Consider the following 24963-nt stretch of genomic DNA (forward strand, 5'->3'; position numbering starts at 1 on the left):
ATGTACCACAGTAAAAACTTACCATGTTTGTGAATTCGTTGACGTGTCTGTTTGCTTACTCTAACTTCCCCACTAAATGTAACCCTCATGGGGTCAGCAAGCTTGTGCATCTGGTTCAACTCCTTATCCCCATCCCCGAGAACAATTTATGCCAGGAAGGATACACCGCCTAGTATACATATTTTTTAAATAATTGAATACATGTATAGACTATTAGTGATGATTACAGTGTTAACGGATATTACAGCAGTCAATATTTGTAAAGGGCTTAAAACAGGTCATTGGATATAGTAAGTACTATAAATGTTTGTTAAATGAATGCCTTTCTGACTGATGCTCGGTGTCACATCTTTCTTAGACTAAACTAATATCATTCCTGATAGAGAAGGAAAGAGAGGCATTTGATTCTATGACTAAAATCACCAGAAACAATGATTAATAGTTAATGCTCTGTAATAGAATTTCTGACTGTAAGTGACTTTGTTTGCTTTATAGGGAATTTCGAGGAAATTAAATCTTTGAGCTTTACTGGATGGATTACTGTCTTAAGATAGTTTGTGATCCAAAAAGGGAAATGAAATATAGTTACCTTTTCCTTATACTGCATGCCATTCTGAACGTTTTATTAGAACATTGAAAATTGTGATTGGCTACTGGTTTGTGATTGCAAACTTTATTAGCGTGCAAGCTTCTTGAGGACAAGCAAACACATTCATCTCCTCGATTATTACTGTTTTATGCTAAGAGTCTAGTTCAGGAGCTTGGATAGAGTAGATGCCCCCAAAAATGTTCATTTAATGAGATAATGTGCTAATGCTGAGAGTGAGGCAGTGGCAGGATGCAATTTGAATCTTCCAGTCCAACTTCTTCATGGCAAATCGCATAATCCATGGCATCAACCAAGGGCTGAGCCATTATTTTATCATGAATACTAGTTTCTGCATTTAATGTTGTGTTTTGGTGATATTTTTCGCTAGCATTTTACCGAGCACCAACTACATGTTGAGTACTGTCCTGGTACTTGAAATAAAAACGGTGGTGGACCAGTTTCATCACACAAAGGGCATAACATATACTTGGGATGTGAGATGGTTTTTCTCATTTCCTATGGTTCAGTTGCATCTACAATGAGTTCCATAGATCTTAACATGGGATCCAGTGACCTCAGTAAACTCAAAAAAAAAAAAGGAGGGGGGACGCTAAACATCCTTGAGTTTGTTTTAATGTACCAAAAAGTCAAAAGGCAGAATGAATTTTCCCCCCTTCTAAGGCTGAACAAGTCTTTAAAAAAAACCAAAACAAAACACTTTGCCATTGGGTCGATTCTGACTCACAGCATCCCTATATGAAAGAGTAGAACTGCCCCATAGGGTTTCCAATGAGTGGCTGGTGGATTTGAACTGCTAACCTTTTGGTTAGCACCTGAGCTCTTAACCACTGGGCCAAGTCTTCAGTTGGCCTTAATTGTGTCTCTTTCTGTGTCTCTCTCAATCTTTTTTGCTTTTGGATAATATTAGGTGCGTCAAAGTGCAACACTTGTTACCTTTCAATAAAAAGACACACATCCTTGTAATAAGTAATAAGGATGTATGGTGAGCTAACTTTATTTAGAAACTAATAATATGTTTCTTAATATTCTTGATTATCTGTATGTCTGCATCTTGTAATCTTCACCATGAATGCCTTCTCTGGCAATTGTTATAATCACTCCCATTTTACAGATGTCAAAACAGGGCTTCAAATGGTTGTGATTGGTGCTTTGCCCAAGGACAACCCCAAAATAAACAGCGGAGCTCAAATATGAGCCAAATTTCTTCCTCCAAAGTCCATGTTAGTCTTTCCAAGCACATCACTGAGGGAGAGTCAACTATCCTGTCCCTGTGTTTACACCATATATTAATTTCCTAGTGAAGTCATAACAAAATATCACAAAATGGGCAGATTTAGGCCACATGTCATGGATTGAGTTGTGTTCCCCAAAAATATGTGTCAACTTGGCTAGGCCATGATTCTCAGTATTGTGTGGTTGTCCTCCATTTTGTGATCTGATGTAATTTTCCAGCGTGTTGTAAATCCTCATCTCTGCCTGTGGTTAATGAGGCAATATTGGGTTATGTTACAGAGGATTAGGGTAGGATGAAACACCCTTACTCAGGTCACAGCCCTGATCTGATGTAAGGGGAATTTCCCTGGGGTGTGGCCTGAATCACCTTTTTATTTTACCAGAGATAAAAGGAGAGAGAAGGGAGCAGAGAGATAGGGGACCTCATACCATCAAGAAAGAAGAGCCAGGATGGAGTGTTCCTTTGGAGCGAGGGTCCCTGTGCTGAGAAGCCCCTAGACCAGGGGAAGATTGATGACAAGGGCCTTCCCCCAGAGCTGACAGAGAGCGAGAAAGCCTTCCTCTGAGGCTGGCATCCTGAATTCGAACTTCTAGCCACTTAAGCTGTGAGAGAATAACTTTCTCTTTGTTAAAGCCATCCACTTGTGATATTTCTGTTACAGCCGCACTAGAGAGCTAAGACACCACAGAAATTTATTGTCTCACATTTCTGGATGCTAGGAGTCTGAATTCAGGGTGGAGGCATCTACAGAGCCGTGCCCTCTGTGCCTGCTCTAAAGGAAGTTCCTTCCTTGTCTCTTCCGGTTTCTGGTAGGTAGCTCCCAGTGTACCTTGGTGTTCCTTGGCTTGTGTGGATGCATCTCCACTCAGCCATCTTTCCCCTGTGTCTCTTCTCCTCTTTTATAAAGCTGCCACTCAGATTGGATTAGGACCCAAACTACACCAGTCTGACCTAATGTTAACTTAAGTGATAACATCTTCAGAGACCCTATTTCCCAACGAGGTCACATTCACAGGTACCAGGGGTTTTGCTGTTGCTGTTAGCTGCCATTGTGTTGATTCTGATTGATGGGGACCCCAAGGGGTTAGGGCTCCAATATATCTCTTTGGAGGTCACAATTCAATACATAACAAACCAGACAATTCAATACATAGCAAACCAGGTATTATCATCTTAGAGACTCTAAACCACATTAAAATGCTAAAGGTAAGGGGAGATGACTTCTCTTTCTAATCAACTACTTTTCTAGAGAAGAGATTGGGATGTAATAAATTAACAATTTCTGCCTAGAATTAGTTTCCTTAACTTTAACTTACTTTATTCATTGAGGCTTCAACATGTATTAGTGATTGAGGCAGCTCAATAATAATTTCTGTACACCAGCATCCATTGATGGTAGTCTTCAACTCAATGATTAAACCCAATGAAATTAAATACAGTATAGCAGGACAAGTATAGAGAATGATTGCAGTCAAAGGAAGGGGGTGAAAAATACGAAACTTATTCAAAAGAACTGAGGCAATTTAGCAAGCCTCCTTCTCCCACTGTTTTATTTTTCCCAGTGTGAAAAATAAATCATGATTCTGATCACTTCCTGAAGGTCAGTGTTCTTTCTTCTGTACTCGTGTAGCACCCTGTTTGTTGAGAACAGGCAGGGGTAAACCCTGTATGGGGAGAGCTTTTGCCTTAGCTTTGGACAAATAACCAATCCATTGTGCAAATATCACAAGCAAGGGACTTGCTATCTACACATGCATGAATTACTCAAGTATTTACTAGAAACTTGAGGCACCAGCAGCATGCTGAATTGGGTATTGTTGGGGCACATTTCAATTTTTGGATAATTTTAATCATCCCTTTTCTAAGCCCCTTAAATCTCTTCTTTTAAATAACCTTTACTCATTTTCTTTACCCAAGCAATCTAACTTTTCAAAATACAGGTTTAAACAAAATGGCAGGCAAAATGGGAGGAACGGGAGAAAACTTTGAAGGTGAGAAGGGTGTTCTCCATCCCAGCGCGTTTTTCACAGGTGACTCTGTAATCCTGGACTTGTGTGCATTTTCCTTAGAACATTTCAGAGCTGAAATTCACCCTTTACCCACTGCTTGCAGTTCTTCATTGTTTGAATTCATATCAAGAGCAGATAGAGTGCATTTTCACTCTAACACCCCAACTCTCATCCCAAATCCTGTCTCCCCTTCCTTCTACTCAGCTCACACTTCAGTAAAGTTAATTCGTCTCGTAGGTCTCTCTGTGACTCAAAAATTTAGATGCTATGGGAATTCTGGCCTGCGTAGATTTTTTTTTCCTTCCTTGAAATTACATAAACTTAATATGATTCAAGAGAAAGCTTTTGGAAAATAATAATAAAAGTAAGAGCTTAGCAATGTAAACCTAGACATGCTGAGGATAAACCTAGCTGGTGATTTAAAGCATTTTTCTATTAATAAAATGTGTGTCTTGTGGGGTGTGTGTGTGTGTTGATTGTGTTGTTTATGGAGCATAGAGTTCTTCCCATTTCTGCCAAGTGACCTAGTTTTTTCAGTGGGCTCGGAGGGGCTGCTGACCTCTCTCCCATTATTTGGTGAGAATGTTCTCTCAGGTTTTCTCAGGACCAAGTGCTGAATTCTCACAATTCTGTAATTCACAACAATCAAAATATTTCAGAGTATTCGTAGATAATTGTTAGAGATAAAGTCAAATTCAAACTTGGAGAGAAAGACGTTACAATTTAAAAGTTCGGAATTGAAAAGCTAACCTATTCTTTAAGAAAACTCAGATGAAAAGTACCTGCCTCCAAAGTGGCTGGCCACTAAGGGCAGATTCTCAGCCCTTTTGGGGAAAGCAGCAGAAGACTTCCATTTCGCTTTACACCTATTAATGTTTAAATAATTTTTGAGTATATGATGAAACCACATAGTAGTATAGCTGCATGAGGGTACTCAACTCTGAGAAGCCTTGTCCACTAAGTTCAGGTTAGCTTCTCATGTTGTTCATGCCCAGTGAAGGCATCAGAAAAAGGCACCTCAGAATCAATAGGTACTTTTCTGTGAGACCATCCGTGGAGTATAGGTATACAAATTTAGCATTAGAAGGAAGAGCAAATAACCAGTATTAGTTTGTAGAAAGTAATGGGGATGATGAGTAGCTAGTCAAGGCTTGTGATTCAGTGAAAGGACCAAATGGCCAAAATATTGATTTAAATTTGTAAATTAAATATGCTTTGTCCATATGCTTTGAATCCTAAGTCACCAATAAAACAATGGCACTGGTAAGGGAGAGCATTTCCATTGTCACAGAAACAGAAATAGATTCAATAGCAACCACATCATTTTATAGATAGTTTTTAATGAGAAATGCAAGTTGCAGAACAGAGCAATCCCAACCCCAACACATGAGAGAATAATTGGCTTTCATAAGGGTTTTATTGCTCACATGCAAGAGAGTATGAAAACATCTTAACCAGTCTACTACCACTTCTGGAAAAAACATTCAAAGTTAATGGCCACTGGTCATTACTGTCATTTTTGTTTGAAATATAAAAAGCTGTGAACACAGCGTATGAGATTAATACCTGCCAGGTGAGTGGCTGCAACCAATGACTTGGTGTAGCTGTTGGGAAGTAAGTGTGTGTTGGGGCTTGGACCAAGACAACCTCAAGTCTGTTTTGGCAAGGTGACCACATAAACCCTTGGTTGTCACAAATGTTTTCAACTTCTAGGGCAGTCCTTCTCATGTTGTCTTGAGATTTTAATTCATATCAAATGTAGGGAATTTCAAATTAGGGAGGAGTATAAAGGCTGTTCACAATATCAAAGTATTTAGAGGATTTTCGGCGGATGTAGCTTACAAGTGTGTTTGATATTTATCACAGGTGCTATCTTTACTGTTTTCTGCTTCAGTCTTCAATTAATCCATGAATAATGATGATAAGATGATCACAATAATGGTCAAGGTGAAGCCTAAAACTAGATGTTGGTCATTAACAATGCATTTAAGATAAACGGTGAACACACAACTTGTGTAGATAGTCCATTTATTGCGCCCATTTAAATTATCCGTGTGGGCTTCACCACCACAGTCAATTGTGGGAATCATCAGGACTTTTTGTAGCTGGCTCTAGTGATCTACCAGCAAGACTGACTTTAGCCGTCAGCTCAACACACGTCACCAAAGTTCTTTCTTTTTCACAACGCCTGAGTCATACTTAGCAAATGGCTATGTGGAGAACTGTTGCATTTTGTCAGTGAAGACATGATTGATGGCACAAGAACCCCTATTTCTGCAGCTGTTGGAAAGCAAAAATAAAATTCTGTCCAAGGTAATTGCTGTGAACCAACCTGAGATCTAATATTCCAGAAATGGAAAGTGGAGTCCTTCATCAAGGAGTTCAGTGAGCCTTCCTCTCTGACTTAGATTGACGCCACTTTCTTCTGTCCCTCTGTTTATCCCTAGAATGCAGTCCCAACAGTACCAGCAGCAGCGTCGAAAATTTGCAGCTGCCTTCTTGGCATTCATTTTCATTTTGGCAGCTGTGGACAATGCCGAAGCAGGGAAGAAAGAGAAACCAGGTAAGCAGAAGGGTTGTGAAGGCAAGATGCTTCATGGACTAACGTCCATCTAGCTCAGTGACTTGCTTTTTATCCTTCTTCCCTCCCTACCATCCTCCCTTCTTCCCTTCCTCTTTTTCTTCCTCCCTCTGTCCCTTCCTCCTTTCCTTTTTCCTTCCTTCCTTTCTTTTTCCCTTCTAAGTATTTAGAGGATCCTGAGCACCATCTCCTCTCTCTCTAAGTCCTGGAGTGTGGCTGCTGATTGTCATGAAGATGACGATCCTATCAGCAGCTGCCATACACAGAACATTGTGTGAAACATTAACCAGAAATCAGATGCTTTACTTAGATTGCCTTCAAAAAAGCCCTCCAAAGATGTTTTTAAATCTCAGATTTATACAGGGGAAAACTGAAGCCCAGACAGCCTTCCCAATGCCTCTCAGTAAGTGGGGGGTGGAGCTGGGAGTCTAAGCCCGTGATCCGTCGTATTTCTATCATGCCATTTCATCTACAATACAGAGTAGGGAGCACTGACTTACATTGAAAAGACTAATCAAGCAATTTTTACTTCTAATAGATTGCATTCTCATTTTTTAGGCTTAACTGCTTTTGACCATCTGTTCTTTATAGATATATTTGCTTCTAAGAAGAGACGTAGGCAAATCACTTAGTACAGTCCCTAGCACACAATAAGAGCTACATTAGTATTAGTTCTAGCTCCTTTCTGAGTTTTCTTTCTCCCTTCTCTTGGTCATTTATTGATTAAACTATTCAGCTAACACCTATCAACTTCCTACTATTGACTGGGCACTGAGGAGAGAGGTAGAAGGCATCGATCCGATGATTAAGGTGCTCAGCCATGAACTTGGTTGTACATAGGAGTTCCAGTGTTTTCTGAAAGCTGATTATTTCTCCACCATTCCTTCCAGAAAAAAAAATGAAGAAGTCTGACTGTGGGGAGTGGCAGTGGAGTGTGTGCGTGCCCACCAGTGGGGACTGTGGGCTGGGCACCCGGGAGGGCACCCGGACCGGAGCTGAGTGCAAGCAAACCATGAAGACCCAGCGATGTAAGATTCCCTGCAACTGGAAAAAGCAATTTGGAGGTACGTCCAGCCTATTGTCCTGTTGATCCAATTTCCCACTCAGATAATCTTCTGCTTCTTCCATGAAATGCTTTTTTGAGGTTGACTGTGATTTGTTTAAAAGAGGTTTATTTTATCTGACACAGAATGACCCCAGGGTTTCTCAACATTGGCCTTACTGACATTTGGGCCAGATAATTTTTTGTTGTGAGGACCTGACCTGTGCATTGTGGGATATTTAGCAGTATCCCTGGCTTCTATGCACTGATTTGCTGTAGCATCCCCACCACTAGTCGTAAGACAAATAGCAATGTGTCCAGATATTGCCAAATATCCCTGAGAGGGGAAATGGCTGCTGGCTGAGAACCACTGCCTTACCCAATAGAAACATGAACTATACCCTTGATCCCTCTGCCAGTAGTTATTCATCTTCCCACCCTTCTTTTATTCTTCCATTCTCAGTTTCTTTTGTTGTCCTTTCCCCTTTTCTTATTTACTCCTTCACTGTGTCTCTCTCTCTGTCACTTTTGGGTCCTCTCTGTCTTTTGACCCCCTCCCCTCTCTCTCCACAGGGGTGGAAAAAAAAGCTGTTGCCATCAAGTCGATTCCAACTCATAGTGACCCTATGGGGCAGAGTAGAACTGCCCCATAAGGGTTCCAAGGAGTGGCTTGTAGATATGAACGGCCAACCTTTTGGTTAGCAGCCATAGCTCTTAACCACTGTGTCACCAAGGCTCCACAGAGTCACTTATCAAATCCAGTAGGGCTGCTCATGGCCCCTTTTCATGGACTTTTCTCTCACTGATGATAACCAGTCCCGCTCTTACCTCATCTTACCAATTCAAAACAAAATAACCTCTTTCTTCCACATTCTAAACTTTATGTCCTCCTTAGCCATGGTAGGACACAGTACCCCTGATATCCCCCTTTTGTTCAATGGAAATGCACTATAGCCTATAGGCAATTGAAGAAAGAGTATGGATTTACACACGTATTTCTTGCCTCCTCCATAACCTTTGGGGTGATTCTACTGAACAGAGATAAGTTCTATAAAGGCAAGGTGGATTCAGATACATGTGACCTTAGATTCTAGATGGTGCACCTTAAAGACCCACCTGCAAAAAGACAAAAAAAAAAAAAAAAAAGTCTTAAAGGACTTGTATCTAGAATATATAAAGAACTATGAAAACTCGAGAGCAAAAAAACCCTAAAGATCTAATGAAAAATGAGCTAAAGACATTAAGAGGCATTTCACCAAAGAGGATATAAAGATGGAAAATAAACACATGGAAAATGTTGAACATCACTAGTCATTAAGGAAATGCAAATGAAAACCCCAATGACATGGCGCTACACAACCTTTCAGAATGGCTAAAAAAAAAAAAAATAGTGCTAAGACCAAATGATAGCAAGGATGAAGAGAAACTAGATCACATGTATATTGCTGGTGAGAATGTAAAGTAGTACCAAAAAAACCCAAACCCTTTGCCGTGGAGTCGATTCCGACTCCTAGCAACCCTGTAGGACAGAGTAGAACTGCCCCATAGGGTTTCCCAGGCTGTAATCTTTAGAGAAGCAGACTGCCACATCTTTCTCCCATGGAGCAGCTGGTGGGTTCGAACCACTGACCTTTTGGTTAGCAGCTGAGCACTTAACCCCTGCTCCAGCAGGGCTCCTTGTAAAGTAGTACAGCCACACTGGAAAGGAGTATGGCAGTTTCTTACACAACTAAATATGTGCTGGCCATAGGAAGCAGCAGTGGTACTCTGGGGCATTTATCCCAGAGAAGTGAAAAGTGTCTTCACACAAAAACCTGTACACAGATGTGTAGAACAGCTTTATTTGTAATAACCAAAATCTGGAAACAACCCAGATGTCCTTTAAATAAACTGTGGTACATGGAATCCTACTCAGCAATCAAAAGGTGCAAACTAGGGACAATACGCAGTAGCTTGGATGGACCTCGAGGGACTCCTACTGTGGGAAAAATGGATCTCAAAATGTGGCAGACTGTATGACTTAATTCATATGACATTTTTGAAGGGATGAAATTATAGAGGTGGAGAACAGATTAGTGGTTGTCAAGGCTTAGGGTGGGCTGAAGGCCCCTCTGCCTTTCTCAATCACACCAGGCTGCCTCTCAACACTAGGAACTCATGGGACTCTGGTCATAATAGCTAAATCTCTATGTCTAGAATCATTAAATGGCAGAGCTTCTGGTGACCTGACTTATCACCTGATCTAACCCTCATGTAACAAAGGAAGACAGACTCATTGTTCCTGACTTAGCCAAGTTCATCCTGACTAGTAGCAGTCGAGAACCATGGCTGTACAAGGAAGCATGGGGGAACCTTGTGACAGGAATGGTGTCTGTCTTAACTGTTGTTGTTGTTAGGTGCCATTGAGTCCATTGTGACTCATCTTAACTGTGGTGGTGGTCATATAAACCTGCATATAACGCACAGAACTAAATACACACACACACACACACACACACACAAATGAATGCATGTAAAACCAATGAAATCTGAATCAGTTCTGTGGATTGTATCAACATCATTTCCTGATTGTGACATTGTACTGTAGTTATACAAGATATCACCATTGTGGGCAACTGAGTATAGGGTACGCGGGATCTCTCCATGCTTTCTTACACCCGTGTGCAAATGTGCAATTATCTCAAAATAAAACGTTGAAGACAAAAATGTGTCTTTAGTATCATGGCACCCCAGTAGTATCTCTGAGATTTCTGTTTGGCTCTCCCTGCCCTTAGCGGAGTGCAAATACCAGTTCCAAGCTTGGGGAGAATGTGACCTGAATACCGCCCTGAAGACTAGGACCGGCAGCCTGAAGCGAGCCCTGCACAACGCTGACTGCCAGAAGACCGTCACCATCTCCAAGCCCTGTGGGAAGCTGACCAAGCCCAAGCCTCAAGGTAGGTGCCTGGCGCTGTAGCGCGATCTCAGTGTCCATGGATTCGTTGACTCAGGCCGGATCTTCAGTGTGGAGAGCTAAGTCTTCCAGAAGGAAATCTTAGGAGAATTCCCTTCCGAAAGGGATTGAAGAAGTCCCATGATTGAGCGTCACACAAATACTTTCCTGCAGGTAGCTGAGTTCAGATGAAATACAATGAATGTACTGAACCGTCCATGTGAAGGTGGTAGACATGGCCAATGTTTTGTTACCTCTGTTTACCACAACTAAAAAACAAGATTATAAACAAAGAAGTAAAAGACATTAAAAAAAAAAAAATGAAGTCTTCTGCACAGATGGATGGTACAGTCTCCTGTACAAATAAATCACTTAGCAAACAGGCCAGGTTAGTTGTTGTGTGGTGACCGTATTTCCAAACCCTACAAGGAGACTCACACGCTGACAAATAGGAACAAACTTATGAAGATCCTGAGCCACAACATTTTAACTCAAAGCTCTCCCAGATTATCCTAGATATTTAGTTTTCATGCAATTAGGTAAGTTATGTTATCACATTATTCCCTCCGCTGCAAAGCTTGGTAGAGTCTGTATTTCTTTGACTTTCTTCTGAGCCTTTACGTTGGGTTTAGTTGGATTATCTTCCCAACTACATTCACTGGGGATTTTTAAATTGTGGAGTGCTATCTTTCTATTCATTTCCAGAGAGCCAGACTCTGTTCTCGTGCTGGAGAAAGTAAACTCACAACAAATATCACGGCATGGTTTCATACAAATAGAATTCTACAGAGGGAAGATAAGGAGGCATTAAACTTTTATTTGCTGACCCTCAAAAACAAAAAAAAACAAAAAAAAGAAAGAAAACAAACCCTTTGCTGTCTAGTCAATTCTAACTCATGGTGACCCTATGTATTACAGAGAAGAACTGCCCCATAGGGTTTTCTTGGCTGTAATCTTTACAGAAATAGACTGCCAAGCCTTTCTTCCTTGGTGCTGCTGGGTGGGCTCAAACCACCAACTTTTTGTGCCACCCAGGGACCTTTGATGACCCTCAATGGACCCTAAATTAGAATACTCTCTTAAAGAGGCCTCTGCTCACATTGACCTGAGAATTCATATTGGTCAGGTTAAATACACATAAGGAGAAACCTAGAAAATGACCACGAAGCTCTTAATAAATGAAAATAAGAAAAAAACCCTGAGAAATGGGGGGATCGGCTGGTTTGCTGCTGGTGGGTACAAAGGACTCTTTTCCCACGCCTGCCTCTTAAGCCTCCGATGCCTTTCTCAGTGGAAATGGTTCCCTCCAACCTGGAAATGGCCAGGTGCAGCCTGGACCTGCAGCGGACGAATCTTAGGATCAAGCTGTCTTTCCAGACTTGGGCAACCTGTCTGTCATGGTGGGTATTTGGAAGGCACGAAGGGGTGTTGGGGTGCAGATGGTTAGTGCACTAAGTGCTTCTGCCAGCTGTGCAAATATCACTTGTCCAGAGACAACCTGTCGGATCTAATCCAAATGAATAGTCATGTCGATTAAATGACACACGTCCCCAGATGGAAGAACTCAGAGATGCAGTCTTCAGATTAATTTATGTTTAACTCAGCTACGGCACCCAATCCTTCAGCACAAATACAGAAGTAGAAAGAATTTCAGGTGTCCCCATGCTCAAGCGAAGCACTGCTCAGCCTTGGCTGCACATTCAAATTTTCTGGGGAACTTATAAACAGCCCAGTGCCCAGGTATAACCTAGACCAATTCAGTCAGCGTCAGTAGTTTTCAATATGAAGCCCAAAGTAGTGAGCGCTGCTGCTCTCGTATGAAATCCACTGACAGACACCACACACGTTCCCTCTCTCTCCCCTCTCAGTTCTCTCCTCTGATTTGCTGAGAGATGCTGGCGGGCCTGGGTGGATATGAACAATGTTGAAATGTTTGGAGTAAATAGGAAAAAGTGGGAAAGTGATTTAGGAAGACCCCTCAGGATATTTGGTAAATAAGTTAATTGAGCACTCTCTTTTAATGGGACTGGTAGATATTTTACCTTTTTACAATTTCCCATCCAGTTATAAAGGTTAAATTTTGGTTCTGGGTGTCGTCTTGAAAAATGGTGGTGAAGTATTTCAAGGGAGTAGGCATTCTGTCTCACATTTTTTGGACATGTTGTCAGGAGGGACCAGTCCCTGGAGGACATCATGCTTGGTAAAGTAGGGGGTCAGCGAAAAAGAGGAAGACCCTCAACTAGATGGATTGACACAGTGGCTGCACCAATGGGTTCAAGCATAGCAATGATTGTGAGGATGGTGCAGGACAGGGCAGAGTTTCCTTCTGTTGCGCGTAGGGTCGCTATGAGTCGGAACCGACTGGATGGCACCTAATGACAACAACAGCAGGCATTCTGGAGTTTCCAATGTCATTCTGTAGTTTTTATCATGTCAGTGAATTAAGGTATATAATTCATTGAAAATAAGACTGCTCTGTATTTCATAAAGCCACTAGTTAAGCATTTTATAGGTCATTAAAATGCAACCTTCCCTTTGGGCATTGCATGCCTTTGCTGAGTTAACGCATCATTTCCCTCTGAACAATGGAAAATTTTGTGAATGACTTCATGGCCAGATAGTCTTCACAAAGGACCATCTTTTACATAAGAGTTGAGCCGGGGCATCAATCAGAAAGAAGACTCTTCATGACAGTCACACAAGCTTTCCTTTCACTTTTTTTTTTTGGTTGAAATAAAGTGTAACAGGTGGTATGTGTGGGTTGCGTATAGTTCTGTGCCTTTTTTTCCTCCAATAATCAGGAATAGAAATCATAGCTGCCCCTTTGTGAGTTTCTAACCTTAAGATGGCTCATTTTCTTCTGAGCAATGGAAAGATAGTAATAAAATGGAATCTATGGTATCATTATGATGATTCTGTTTCTACTCTCATGCCTTGCACTAGATGTTTTACATATATTATCGCGCAGAGTCCCACGTATCCTTGCTGGTAGGTATTATTATAAAGGAAACTGAAGAACACTGGTTAACGTATTTATCCCAGAGTACAGCAGCTGGGTGAGGCAAATGGTTAAGTGCTCAACAACTGACCGAAAGCTTGGCAGTTCAGATCCACCCTGAGGCACATCGGAAGACAGTCCTGGTGATCTGCTTCCGAAAGGTCACAGCCTTGGACACCCTATGGAGCAGTTCTACTCTGCACACATAGGGTTGCAATGAGTCAGAATGGACTCAACGGCAAAGGAAAGCAGCAACGCATCACTAATAAATGATGAAGCCAAGATTTGACTGACTCTAGACCATGTGCTCTTTCTTACCCTGCTGACTTGCCATCTAAATTCCATATGCGCACAAGCTTAACTCTATGGGTCTTATTTTCCTTTGAAATAGGAGAAGGTTGGCTTTGTAAAGCCCAATCCTGATGTGCCAGATGACTCTTAAATGGAAGAAGACATTTTCTACAACATTAATTCTAAAGTGGTTCTGGAAGACATCCACCAGAATCTAGGTTCTGAGAAACAGGGACTTGGCCTCCTTTGCTCTCAAGTGAATCCTCTGGGTCTAGAACAAGGCCTGGCACATAGTAAATGCTGAATAAAATACTGTGTTTTAAGTGAATGGTAAAGGGAAAAGGGCGTTAAACACAAGACCCCTCCTCCTTAATGCCCAGCAAGACATCAAAAACTGGTGGATACTGTTTAAAGATGTCATTTAATCCAACTTTTCTCAAAGTTATACCATTATAAATTATCTTTTTTCCCCTTTATTCAGGAAAGAATGAGTCATCAATCAATGCTTTCTCCTATTTTAATTCGGTACATGAAGAAGTTAGGAGGCCTAGTTTTCAATCAGGTACTGTGATAGGAGCACTTCATCATTTAATTTAAGCTTCAGAGCAACCCTATGCAGTAGATTTTAGTTATCCTACTTTATGTACGAGAAAGCACAGGCTTAGAGACGTCAAGCCACTTTCCCAAGGTCTCACAGCTTGTAAGTGGGGGAGCCAGGATTCAAATTCAAGGTCTGACCCACACCAAAGCCCCCGTGCTTTTCTCCATTGTGCCACGCTGCCTGTGATCCTACACACCCATGGGACTCTGGTCATCTTAGACAGATCTCTGTACTGGAGCTTCTGGACCTGATCTACCCCTCATATAACAAACATGGACAGAGGAAATCCATGACGCAGCCAAGGCCATCCCAGTTAGCAGAATCAGTGCCAGGTTTTGTGCTCTTTTTGACTTTTTTTTTGGTGCCAACTTTTAAACTTGGGAAAAATAGGAAAGGGACTTTCTCTAGTTCTGAGACTTTTGTAAATGACAGTATAGGGTATTGCGGTCTTGAGGAAAATCATTCTCTTATTGAAATACTTCAGTGGGATTATTTCATTAAAGCCAGTCATGGATCTCATAGCCAGAAAATACATTTCTTGCTATTGTCATCCTTCTCATCACACACATGATCCAACTCTGGTTTTCCTTTGTTTGTGTTCTTTTAAGGAACCCTTTTTGGCTGGCTTCTTCCTCTTTTGCTTCTGGAGATGGGAGTGAGCTACTTTGCAAATCACATGATTTTCAGTGTGAAAAGCATCCTTTTTAAACTTTAGAGTGGAACAGAAAGATGTGGGCAAGGTTGTGCTTAGCTGGTGTTCAATTGAGGAAGACTGAAAAATCTACTTGTGACTTGATTACTAGCAAAAAGGTGGTGGTGGTTGTTGTTAGATGCCATTGAGTCAGTTCTGACTCACAGCGACCCTATGTACAACACAACGAAACACTGCCTGGTCCTGCACTTTCCTCACAGTCGTTGTTATGCTTGAGCCCATTGTTGCAGCCACTGTGTCAATCCATCTTGTTGAGGGTCTTCCTCTTTTTCACCGACCCTGTATTTTACCAAGCCATGATGTCCTTCTCCAGGGACTGATCCCTCCTGACAACATTTCCGAAGTATGTAAGAAGAAGTCTCACCATCCTTGCTTCTAAGGAGCTTTCTGGTTGTGGCTTGGGGTGCTTAATATCTAGAGTCGGCATCTAAAATCTGGAAAATTACTAACTAGCCCACTCCCTTTGGTGAAAAATTGCCTGAAAATTCATCACACTCCAGTGTAACAGCATTACCTCTTGAGTTACAAAACTGGGCCTTCCTATTGCTATGTCAATATTGTGCAGGCACTACAATCTAGCCTCAGTCCACACTTAGGATAACACTAGATATCTGGTGGTTGTTGTGATGTTGGGAGCTGTCAAGTCTATTCTGACTCATAGCGACCCCATGTGACAGAGTAGGACTGCCCCATAGGGTTTTCTTGGCTGTAATCTTTACAGAAGCAGATTGCCAGGTCTTTCTCCCTCAGAGCCACTGGGTGGGTTCCAATACCCACCTTCCAGTTAGTAGCAGAGCGCTTAACTGTTGTGCCACCAGTACTCCTTAAATATCAGGTGAAAAATCTTATTCTCTTGTGTTATATGTAACCCCATTTAATCTGAGAAGGACTTTTAGTCATCTGCGTCTGTATTCTATATCCAGAACAAGACAGAACATTGGTATCTCTACATAGACATAAGAATTAGAAAGCCCGTAATTGGAACGGAGGTTTCCTGGGAGTGTGGGCAGGGATTTTGTGGGGAAGGATCATTGATTGAGTGAAAGACTGTAACTAGGAATTTGCTTAATTGTGGCTTGAGTCTAGGGGTGATAAATCAGTGAAAAATGATGTTGGGTGCTTGAGATTTTCATTACTTAGGAAAGGAGATTAAGACCCTGAATCTGTCAGAATTTTTAGATGCACCAAGATGCACTCTAGCTAATTTAAGCAGAGAAGGGTTTATTCAAGGGTATTATGTAGCTCACAGACTCTTTGGGAGGGCTGGAGAATCAGGCTTGGGTGCTGCATAGGCAGGAATAGTGCAGACGGAGGCACCAGATCCAGGAGAAATGTCTAATCGCATCACACGTGATTGATGTAGCAGAAATTCTGCTGCTGAAATTGCCAGCTGCTCAGCGTATAGAATGCTAATGTTCGGACCCTGAAGACCCCACCATGTTGGTGTTGTTGTTAGGTGCTGTCGAGTCGGTTCTGACTCATAGTTACCCTACAGGACGGAGTAGAACTGCCCTATAGGGTTTCCAAGGAGCGGCTGATGGATTTGAACTACCGGACCTTTTGGTTAGCAGCCGAGCTCTTAATCACTATGCCACCAGGGCTCCAGAAACTCCACCATAGCTGTCCCAAAATACCAGACACTTCTACCTCCTTTCTTACCAGAATATCCTATCTCCCCCAAATGCAACCTTTACCTCGGGTTGCTCACTTCTATCTCCAAGTGGCATTTGAATGTGTCTACTTAGAATTGATGTGATGGCAACTACCAACAACAGCAGTGCTTGGTGGAGAGGAGCTGTGAGTGGCGCAAATGCTAAGCGCTTGGCTACTCACCAAAAGGTTGGCTGCTCGAACCCATCTAGAGGCACCTCGGAAGAAAGGCCTGGTAATCTGCTTCCATAAAGACTACAGCCAAGAAAACCCTGTGGAGCACAATTCTATTGTGACACGGATGGAGTCGTCAAGAGTCAGAGTTGACTCAACGGCAACTGGTTTGGTTTTGGTTTACTTGATGGGGCCTCGGTCACCTGTTAAACCCCACTGCAGGGGAGTCTGGGAAATGTGTCCCTAACTTCTCAGACTCTATAATACAGGAAGAGGAACTGAATGGGGCTTAAATGGGTATTTAGAGAGCTAATCTGTGGTATCTGCTAGGAGGTGTGCAGGAATCCTGTAGTGTGTTGGGACAAGTCAAACCTAGTCTTCTTATCCATTGGGTCATGTGAGGTGCTGATTCCACTACTTGGAGGAAAAGCTTCGGATAGTAATCTTATACTGGGAAAGTTGAGTGCCCCACTGAAGAGAGAGTTCAGTCTCTCTAATTTTTTTTTCCGGGTCAGTTTCAAGCTTTTAGTTTTGGAGAAACCTGTAGGGATAGTTGGGCTGTGAACAAGCGGAGGAAGTTGGAAACGGGGGTCAGCCTGGGCTGACAGCTGTGTATAAAATGTCAGAGCAGAGAATTCTTCAGAGTGCAAATAAATGACTCTTCTGAACGTCACACATGTTTCTCAGTGGTTCCCTTGGAGGATGTCGCGCTGTGGAATCAGAAGATGGCCAAGTCCAGGGGGATGCCAGGACGGACCCATCTGTGGGGGAGCCGTGGCCCTGGAGGCAGTCCTGCCTGTGTGGTGGGTGCTGCCCGTAGAGCAAGCTCCCGTAGAGCGCACTTCTGAGCTGAGGCCGAGGCATGGCTGCCAGGCCCCGACCTGAGCTGAGGTGTTCCTAGAGGCCTCAGATGACGCTGCATTATGATGCCCTCAGCATATTCTAGGATCTTGGAAACATTCTAGGATCTTGGGTCACTGTTCACATGGGAATTATTAGCTGTTGCTTATTAAATATGATGTATAAATAAGGTGTATAGTGTGCTTCTCTTGATTCCAACAGACCGGCATGGCGCCCATTTCAGCCTCCTGGTTGGTTGGCACAGGGGCATTCTCAGGTTTTAGGGGAGCGCGTGGTGGGAGGAACATGTGGGTAGATGTCCCTGTTTCAAGTGGTTCAGGGAGAGAATATTATTCCTCCCCACTATCTTGTACACTGAGGATCCCTAGTGGCACAATGATTAAGTGCTTGACAGATAACCGAAAATTTGGTGGTCTGAACTCACCAAGAGACTCCACCGGGGGAAGAAAACCCGGCAATCTGCTCCCGTGAAATTTACAGCCTAGGAAATCCTATGCGACTCTGTCACGTGAGGTTGCTGGGAGTCGGAATCTGCCCTTACCAGATACTCACAATAACCCTGATTCCGTTTTATTTCTTCCCAGCTATTTCTAACAATTTTACCACCTTGCTTCTCTTTTTGGATAGCTGCCTCGTCCTCTCTTGGTCCTGACAATTTATCTTTAAAGATCAAAAGAACATCAAGCGTCTAAGTGCAAGACAATGCCAGCCTTTGGCTGGCTGTGAACAGCTGATAATTAAATGGGGAAAGGCGCTCAGTAAAGTGATGTTCCCAGCAGTCTCGATTCGCTCCCTGCTAAATGGATTCTTTTGTTAGTTCTTCAAAAGATAAAAGATGTTCCCCAACATTTCCTCCAATTTCCTGGGCTCTGACATCCCTGATGGAGGATCGTGGCAACAATGGAGATGTGCTTTGCTCAGTTAAGAGACTTTTCACTGTGGAGAGAGGTGAAGGGGCAGATCCCACCACAGGCCTACCCAAGACTGGTCCCTCTCCTCAGAGTCCTCTTTATGGGTCTCTATTTGCTATTGTTGGATCTGACCAGACAGGGGCAGGATGGGGAAGCTTCTGGGAGTTTTTCTCTTCTTGATCAGAGGGAAACCCTTTCATTCAGTCTGGGCTCAGGTTTTTATTTCTTTCTTTATTCTCCTTGTGGAAATATCACTCAAAATCTGTAATTTATTTTCCACCCATGATATTGTACTTGAAGTAAGAAAATCTAATTCTTCCCCTCTCCCCTTAGAATTCTGTTTTGTCTGCCGTAGAGCTTACAATGAATACCTGTAGCATTGTGGTGGAGATGAAATGAAGTACTGTGTGTAAAAATGCTTGGTAAATGAATGGTATTTTCAGCTTATTGCCTCCCTTCCAAATGAATTTGCTGAGGTGGGTTTTTCCCTCGGCACCATTTCAGGCAAAAGGAGAATTACAGCAATGAAGGCAGCAATAATCGTGGTTAATACCTACTGAGCGCCTAGTATGGTTTGAGCATAGTCTAGCACACTGCTGACACATTGTGTCATTTAATGTTCCCCCAAATGTTCGCAATACTTACTGTGATCATCCCCATTGTTACATATGAGGAAACCAAGGCCTAGAGAACTTAGATACCTAGCATAAGGTTATACAGCTAATGAGCAGAGGGGCAGGGCTTAACCACAGGCTGTGGGACTCTGGATCACATACATCATGCACAACCCCTTCCCCTGTATCTATTCAGCACAGGTATCCAAGATTCTTAGCTGAGAAGGGTAATGAATTTCAGACCCACTGGTTCTTCCTAAAACCTTTTCATCATAGCCTTCCATCAGCAGCAGAAGCCGATCCACATTCCTCAGCAGGACATCACACATCATCCTGATCTGACTCCTGCCCCAGTCACTGCCTCTCCCCTCTGTCCAGACCCAGCCAATGTCAGGGCATGGCTGAGTGGGCCGTGGTTCTTACATGTTGCTTTCCTGCACCTGTGGTTCTCTCAACCTGGAACAGCTTTCCATCTTCAAACCTTCACATACGTCCATTCATCCTGTAAAATCTAGCTTGTTCTTTTAATGAACATATGTCGAGTAGGGGCTCTGTGCTAGAGTTGTTGTTGTTAGGTGCTTTCGAGTCGGTTCTGACTCATAGTGACTCTACGTACAACAGAACAAAACGTTGCCTGGTGATGCGCCGTCCTCACACCCGTTGCTATGTTTAAGCCCATTGTTGCAGCCACTGTGTCAATCGTTTCGTTGAGAGTCTTCCTCTTTTTCGCTGACCCTCTACTTTACAAAGCATAATGTCCTTCTCAGGGACTGGCCCTTCCTGATAGCATGTTCAAAGTAAGTGAGACACAGTCTCACCATCCTTGCCTCTAAGGAGCATTCTGGCTGTACTTCTTCCAAGACAGATTTGTTCATTCTTTTGGCAGTCCATAGTATATTCATTATTCTTCGCCAACACCATAATTCAAACGCAATTTCTCTTCTTTGGTCTTCCTTATTCATTGTCCAGCTTTCGCATGTATATGAGGTGATTAAAAATACCATGGCTTGGGCTGGGCACACCTAGAATTAGCACCAGGAATAGAAACGGCATAATTGGAATGCAGTATCCAATATCAAGGAGCCCCGGTGGTGCAGTGGTTAAGCACTTGGCTGTTAACTGAAAGGTTGGCAGTTCAAACCCATCAGCCCCTCCACAGGAGAAAGATGTGGCAGTCTGCTTCCATAAAGATTACACAAAAAGATTACAGCCTTGGAAACCCTATGGGGCAGTTCTACTCTATCCTATGGGGTCGCTATGAGTCAGAATCGACTCGAGGGCAACAGGTTTGATTTTGAATTTTGGATCCAGTGTCGTGCAAACTCTACACTCTACCCTCAATCCGGGGATTAATGAGGGATGCAGAGGGATGAATCTCAAGGTGTCACACAAAGGGACAAATACCACAAAAGAGAAGTGGGGGGACTTTTGGTGTTGTTTCCGATCCATTCGTGCGGCTTTAAAATGTAGTGAGAGCCTGCAATGGGTATTTGAGGCGCTAGTGATATAGGATTAGTTAGCAAGACAAGTTTTCTTCTCTCTTATGCTCTGTTCTAGCGGTGGTGGTGGGTAGACCATGAAGATAAAAGGGATAAATAATAAAAATTAAAATGATAATTACAGATGGGAATAAATGGCCTTAACAACTAAACAGGGCCATGTGACAGAGTGACTAGGGTGGCCTAGGTTAGATGGAGTACCGAGGGAAAGCCTCTTTGACAAGGTAACACTTGAGCTGAGTCTAGCCATGCTAGTGTTCTGAAGAGAAAGAAGGGCAAGTCCAAAGTCACTGAGGCCAAAAACAAAAGCTTTGTTCAAGGACTAGAAAGGAGATCACTGCTAACACTTTCCAGACTTCCCTTCCCAGCTCTAGTGTTCACCTTCTCTGAGAGGGGCCCTCTTCTGATAGGCATTTATCGTGCCAAGTGAGTGCGTGTTTGCCCCTCCCAGCACTGAGCCTGTTTAGGGCAGGAGTCAAGTTTTACTCGCCTTCGTAAGTTACTACTGGGAGCCAGAGTCTACTGGTTTGGATTGATTTTGATGAGTCGTTGATAAGGAGTCTCTGGGCCATGCAAACCTTTAAGTGTTTAGCTACTAACTGAAAGGTTGGCAGTTTGAACTCACCTGGAGGCACCTCGGAAGAAAGGTGTGGTGATCTACCTCTGGAAAATCAGTTGTTGAGAACCCTGTGGAGCACAGTCCTGCCGTGATACACATGGGGTCACCATGAGTTGGAGCTGATACAACTCAGCAGTAACTGGTTTGTTGTTGTTAGGTACCGTCGAGTCGGTTCCAACTCATAGTGACCCCGTGTACAACAGAATGAAACACTGCCTGGTCCTGTGCCATCCTCACAATAGTTGTTATGCTTGAGCCCATTGTTGCAGCCACTGTGCCAGTCGATCTCATTGAGGGGCTTCCTCTTTTTTGCGGACCCTCTACTTTACCCAGCATGACGTCCTTCTCACTGGTTTAGTTAGTGACTATTGCTAATGTAAATGAATGAATGAATGAATGAATGACGTGTCCAGGTAGATTGTCCCGGTCTGGCTCACTAAGACACACTATTAACTCGCTGGCTTCAATAACGTACAGAGCAATCCATGTCGAAGCCCAACATGTTCACAGGGAAGAGGCGTGGTCTGGGCATCTCACTCCTGCCCTCATTAAAGACTGCTGGTCCTCCTTGCCAGGGCAGACTGAGAACCGGGAACTGTAAATATTTCTAGGGTTTACCTCACACTGTGTCTGTTTTCATCTCCCTCGGTAAATTCCACTTGGAGGCTCATTAGCTGTGCACACGCCAAACAGCCATACAGTAATTAGTATTAAGGAATGCTGTGTAATAGAACAATGTTCATGCTAGTTAGTTACTAGCTTGAGGGATCTGCTCCCCACAAAAAAACTTCTGCATTTCTCCCTTCTGACTCCTCTTGGATTGAGAATTTCTGCTTTGAGTTTTAAGTTGGAGCTATTGTCATCAGTATTTACTGGGCATCATAAAAACAGTTCCTGTTATTGAGTGGGAAACCCTGGTGGTGCAGTGGTTAAGAGCTACGGCTGCTAACCAAAAGATGGGCAGTTCGAATCCACCAGCCTCTCCTTAGAAACCCTGTGGGGCAGTTCTACTCTGTCCTATAGGGTCGCTATGAGTTGGAATCAACTCGATGGCAAGGGGTTTGGTTTTTTGGTTTTATTATTGAGTGCTTAAGGAATAACAGGCATTACCCTAAACCCTTAGTATGCATTGTTTCCCTTAATCTGCACAGCCGCCCAAAGGAGTTGCGTTCACATTTCACACAAGAGGACACTAAGTTTGCAACTTGCCCAAGGTCACCGAGCCAGTGTGTGCCTGAGCTTGGACTTGAAACCCCATAACCTTTCTCCAGAGTTATTTTCTATTATACCAGGGCTTCCCAAACTCAGTCCTCCCTGAGGGATTTCCTTGAGTATTTACAAAGAAATAAAAAAAAAAAACTAGCATTTCAATTTCACTGATCATCTAAAAGCATTCATATAAGCATGTTTGGGTCATTTCTGATAGAGTAGGGGCGATGGTGGGTCAGTTCTCGCCCTCCACGCTGGAGATCTGGATTCGGTTCCCAGCCAGTGCTCTTCCTCTGCATGCACCACCTGTCTGTCATTGGAGGCTTGTGTGTTGCCGTGACGCTGAACAGGTTTCAGTGGAGCTTCCAGACTAAGACAGGCTAGGAAGAAAGGCCTGGCAATCTCTGTCCGAAAATCAGTCAGTGAAAACCCCGTGGATCACAATGGTCCAGTCTGGAACCTGATCCTGGGGATGGTGCAGGACTGGGTAGCATTTTGTTCCATTGTGAATGAGATTGCTGTGAGTCGGGGGCCGACTTGATGGCAGCTGTCAACAGTAATGACAACAGAATAGGGTACGGACAGACAATATTTTGCCCAAGCTTGTCTCTCTGTAATGATTGCATGGAAGCCAAATGATTACTTTTAGTGCATCCTTTCTGAAATTGGGGTCCTTTAAAGGGGCTGCATGCCTCTAGAGCAAGAAACAGTGCGATGCACCCCATGGCACCAGGCGGCCTCTCAGGCTGAGCACCGGGCCGATTCAGGTCGTCTCCTCTGCCTGGTGGGATTCGTAGCAGAGAGTCTGGTGTTTTGCGAGGACACGGCCGTCGCTGTCCTGGTAATGATGCTGCCAGTGGAGACACTTCACGCACTCGCAGGGACTCCAGCTGGCTGGGCCCTGGTGCAAAAACCTTGGGGGCCTCCAAGGAAATCGAAGCCGACTGGTTGTTGTTGCTCAGAGCACAGAGGCGGTGACTTTTTCTATAGGAATAAACAGTATTTGCAGAAGAGCTTATCAGAACTTTAAGGGCAAGAAGCAGGAAAAATGTTCCTGGTTTCCCACTGCTCAGCCTCCTACGAGCCCAGCCCAGAGCTGTTGACCTCGGGGAAAAACATTTGTGGCATGCTTGCTTGCCAGGCTTTTGAAAACGATTTCCATTCTACAGAAAATAGGAAAACATTATTTGCACTCAGACACACAAGAATAAGAAATTAAGCTGAAATGAGGTTGGCTGTCTGAAAACTGTAGAGAAAGACAAGGAACATTCTCCAGATCTAAGAGAAGCACAGAGCGCTGGGCGGAGGGGGCAGGAATTCTGTGGTGGGAAAAGGAGATTTCCTGCTTCTAATCTGCAGGAGCGCGGTGGAGACAATGAAAGGATTCACGCAGTAAGCATTCGTGAAACCATTAACGAGTGTCAAATTTCATCTCCTGTAGCACCTAAGTCACGTATTCAAAAGATAGCTATTTAAAATTCTGGAAGACAACCACAAAGTAGCAGTAAGCTAAAATATATTTTGCCCGTATACAACCGAGGAGGAAATTCTGAGGGATATACACAAATGAAACAGCCTGGAGTCCAACTCACTGATTCCATACTTTTATGGTTTATTTTTCTGCAACCTAAAAGAAACATCCATTTGGGAGCAATCAAGACACAACTTAGGGAGCTCTAGCTACTGGAATTTTAAATATTCTACAGTTCGGACTTTCCTCCTTTTTTATAAGCTATAATTTGATTTCCCTGGAGCACCAGCCATATTATATTAAAAGAAACATCAGACATGATAATAGAAAACAATGATGTGTGCTAAGTGGGAACTTCATTTTATTGCTTTATAATAGCAAATGTCCTTTCTGACTTGTGCTACTAATATAATTTTATAATATTTTATAATAGGATAGATTTTTTACCTGTGCTCTCATTATTGCAGAAACGAGTCCTTGAATATTGAAATACCGTATCAAGGATAAAAGTTCTTCTTTCCTGTTCTGGGGTGGAACCAGCCAGTGTATCTGCATGTGGGGCACGTGGTCAGGCAAGAGAGCAGAGTACAGACTGAGGATGGGGCACGTGCTCTTGCCTGAAGAGAAGAAAGCCAACCATGAATTGCCCCGTCTATGGTTCTGTGTATGCATGTGTGTTTATCACTCAGTTCTAGATGACTCTATAGAGTTTTTCAAAGTAACTTTGGGAGATACGGGGATGGAGTCCAAGCCACCACTATTGTCAAGTGTGACAACACAGAGTGACTCCTCAAACCAGTTGTACACTACACACACACACACACACACACACACAGGCATGGAGTCTCCAACACAGGTATCAGAAATGCATGGTCTGCACACACAAACACACAGGTATGGTCATGCCCACATTCACAAAGAAACCTAAGTATAATTACACAGTCC

The 24963-nt window shown here is 43.1% G+C and overlaps 1 protein-coding gene across 2 annotated transcripts in view; it reads left to right on the plus strand.

The window, feature by feature from the left end:
- PTN (pleiotrophin) overlaps nt 1–24963 on the plus strand; it is a 130932-nt gene that overhangs the window by 97941 nt on the left and 8028 nt on the right. For both annotated transcript variants that reach the window (XM_023736908.1, XM_004382398.3), the window contains exons 2-4: nt 6301–6416; nt 7325–7498; nt 10251–10412. In XM_023736908.1, coding sequence (XP_023592676.1) covers nt 6302–6416; nt 7325–7498; nt 10251–10412 — 451 coding nt within the window. In that variant the 5' untranslated portion in view covers nt 6301. The remainder of the gene's footprint in view (nt 1–6300; nt 6417–7324; nt 7499–10250; nt 10413–24963) is intronic.

The sequence above is a fragment of the Trichechus manatus genome, unplaced genomic scaffold, assembly GCF_000243295.1.
Source record: "Trichechus manatus latirostris isolate Lorelei unplaced genomic scaffold, TriManLat1.0 scaffold00093, whole genome shotgun sequence".
NCBI classification, from domain to species: Eukaryota; Metazoa; Chordata; class Mammalia; order Sirenia; family Trichechidae; genus Trichechus; species Trichechus manatus.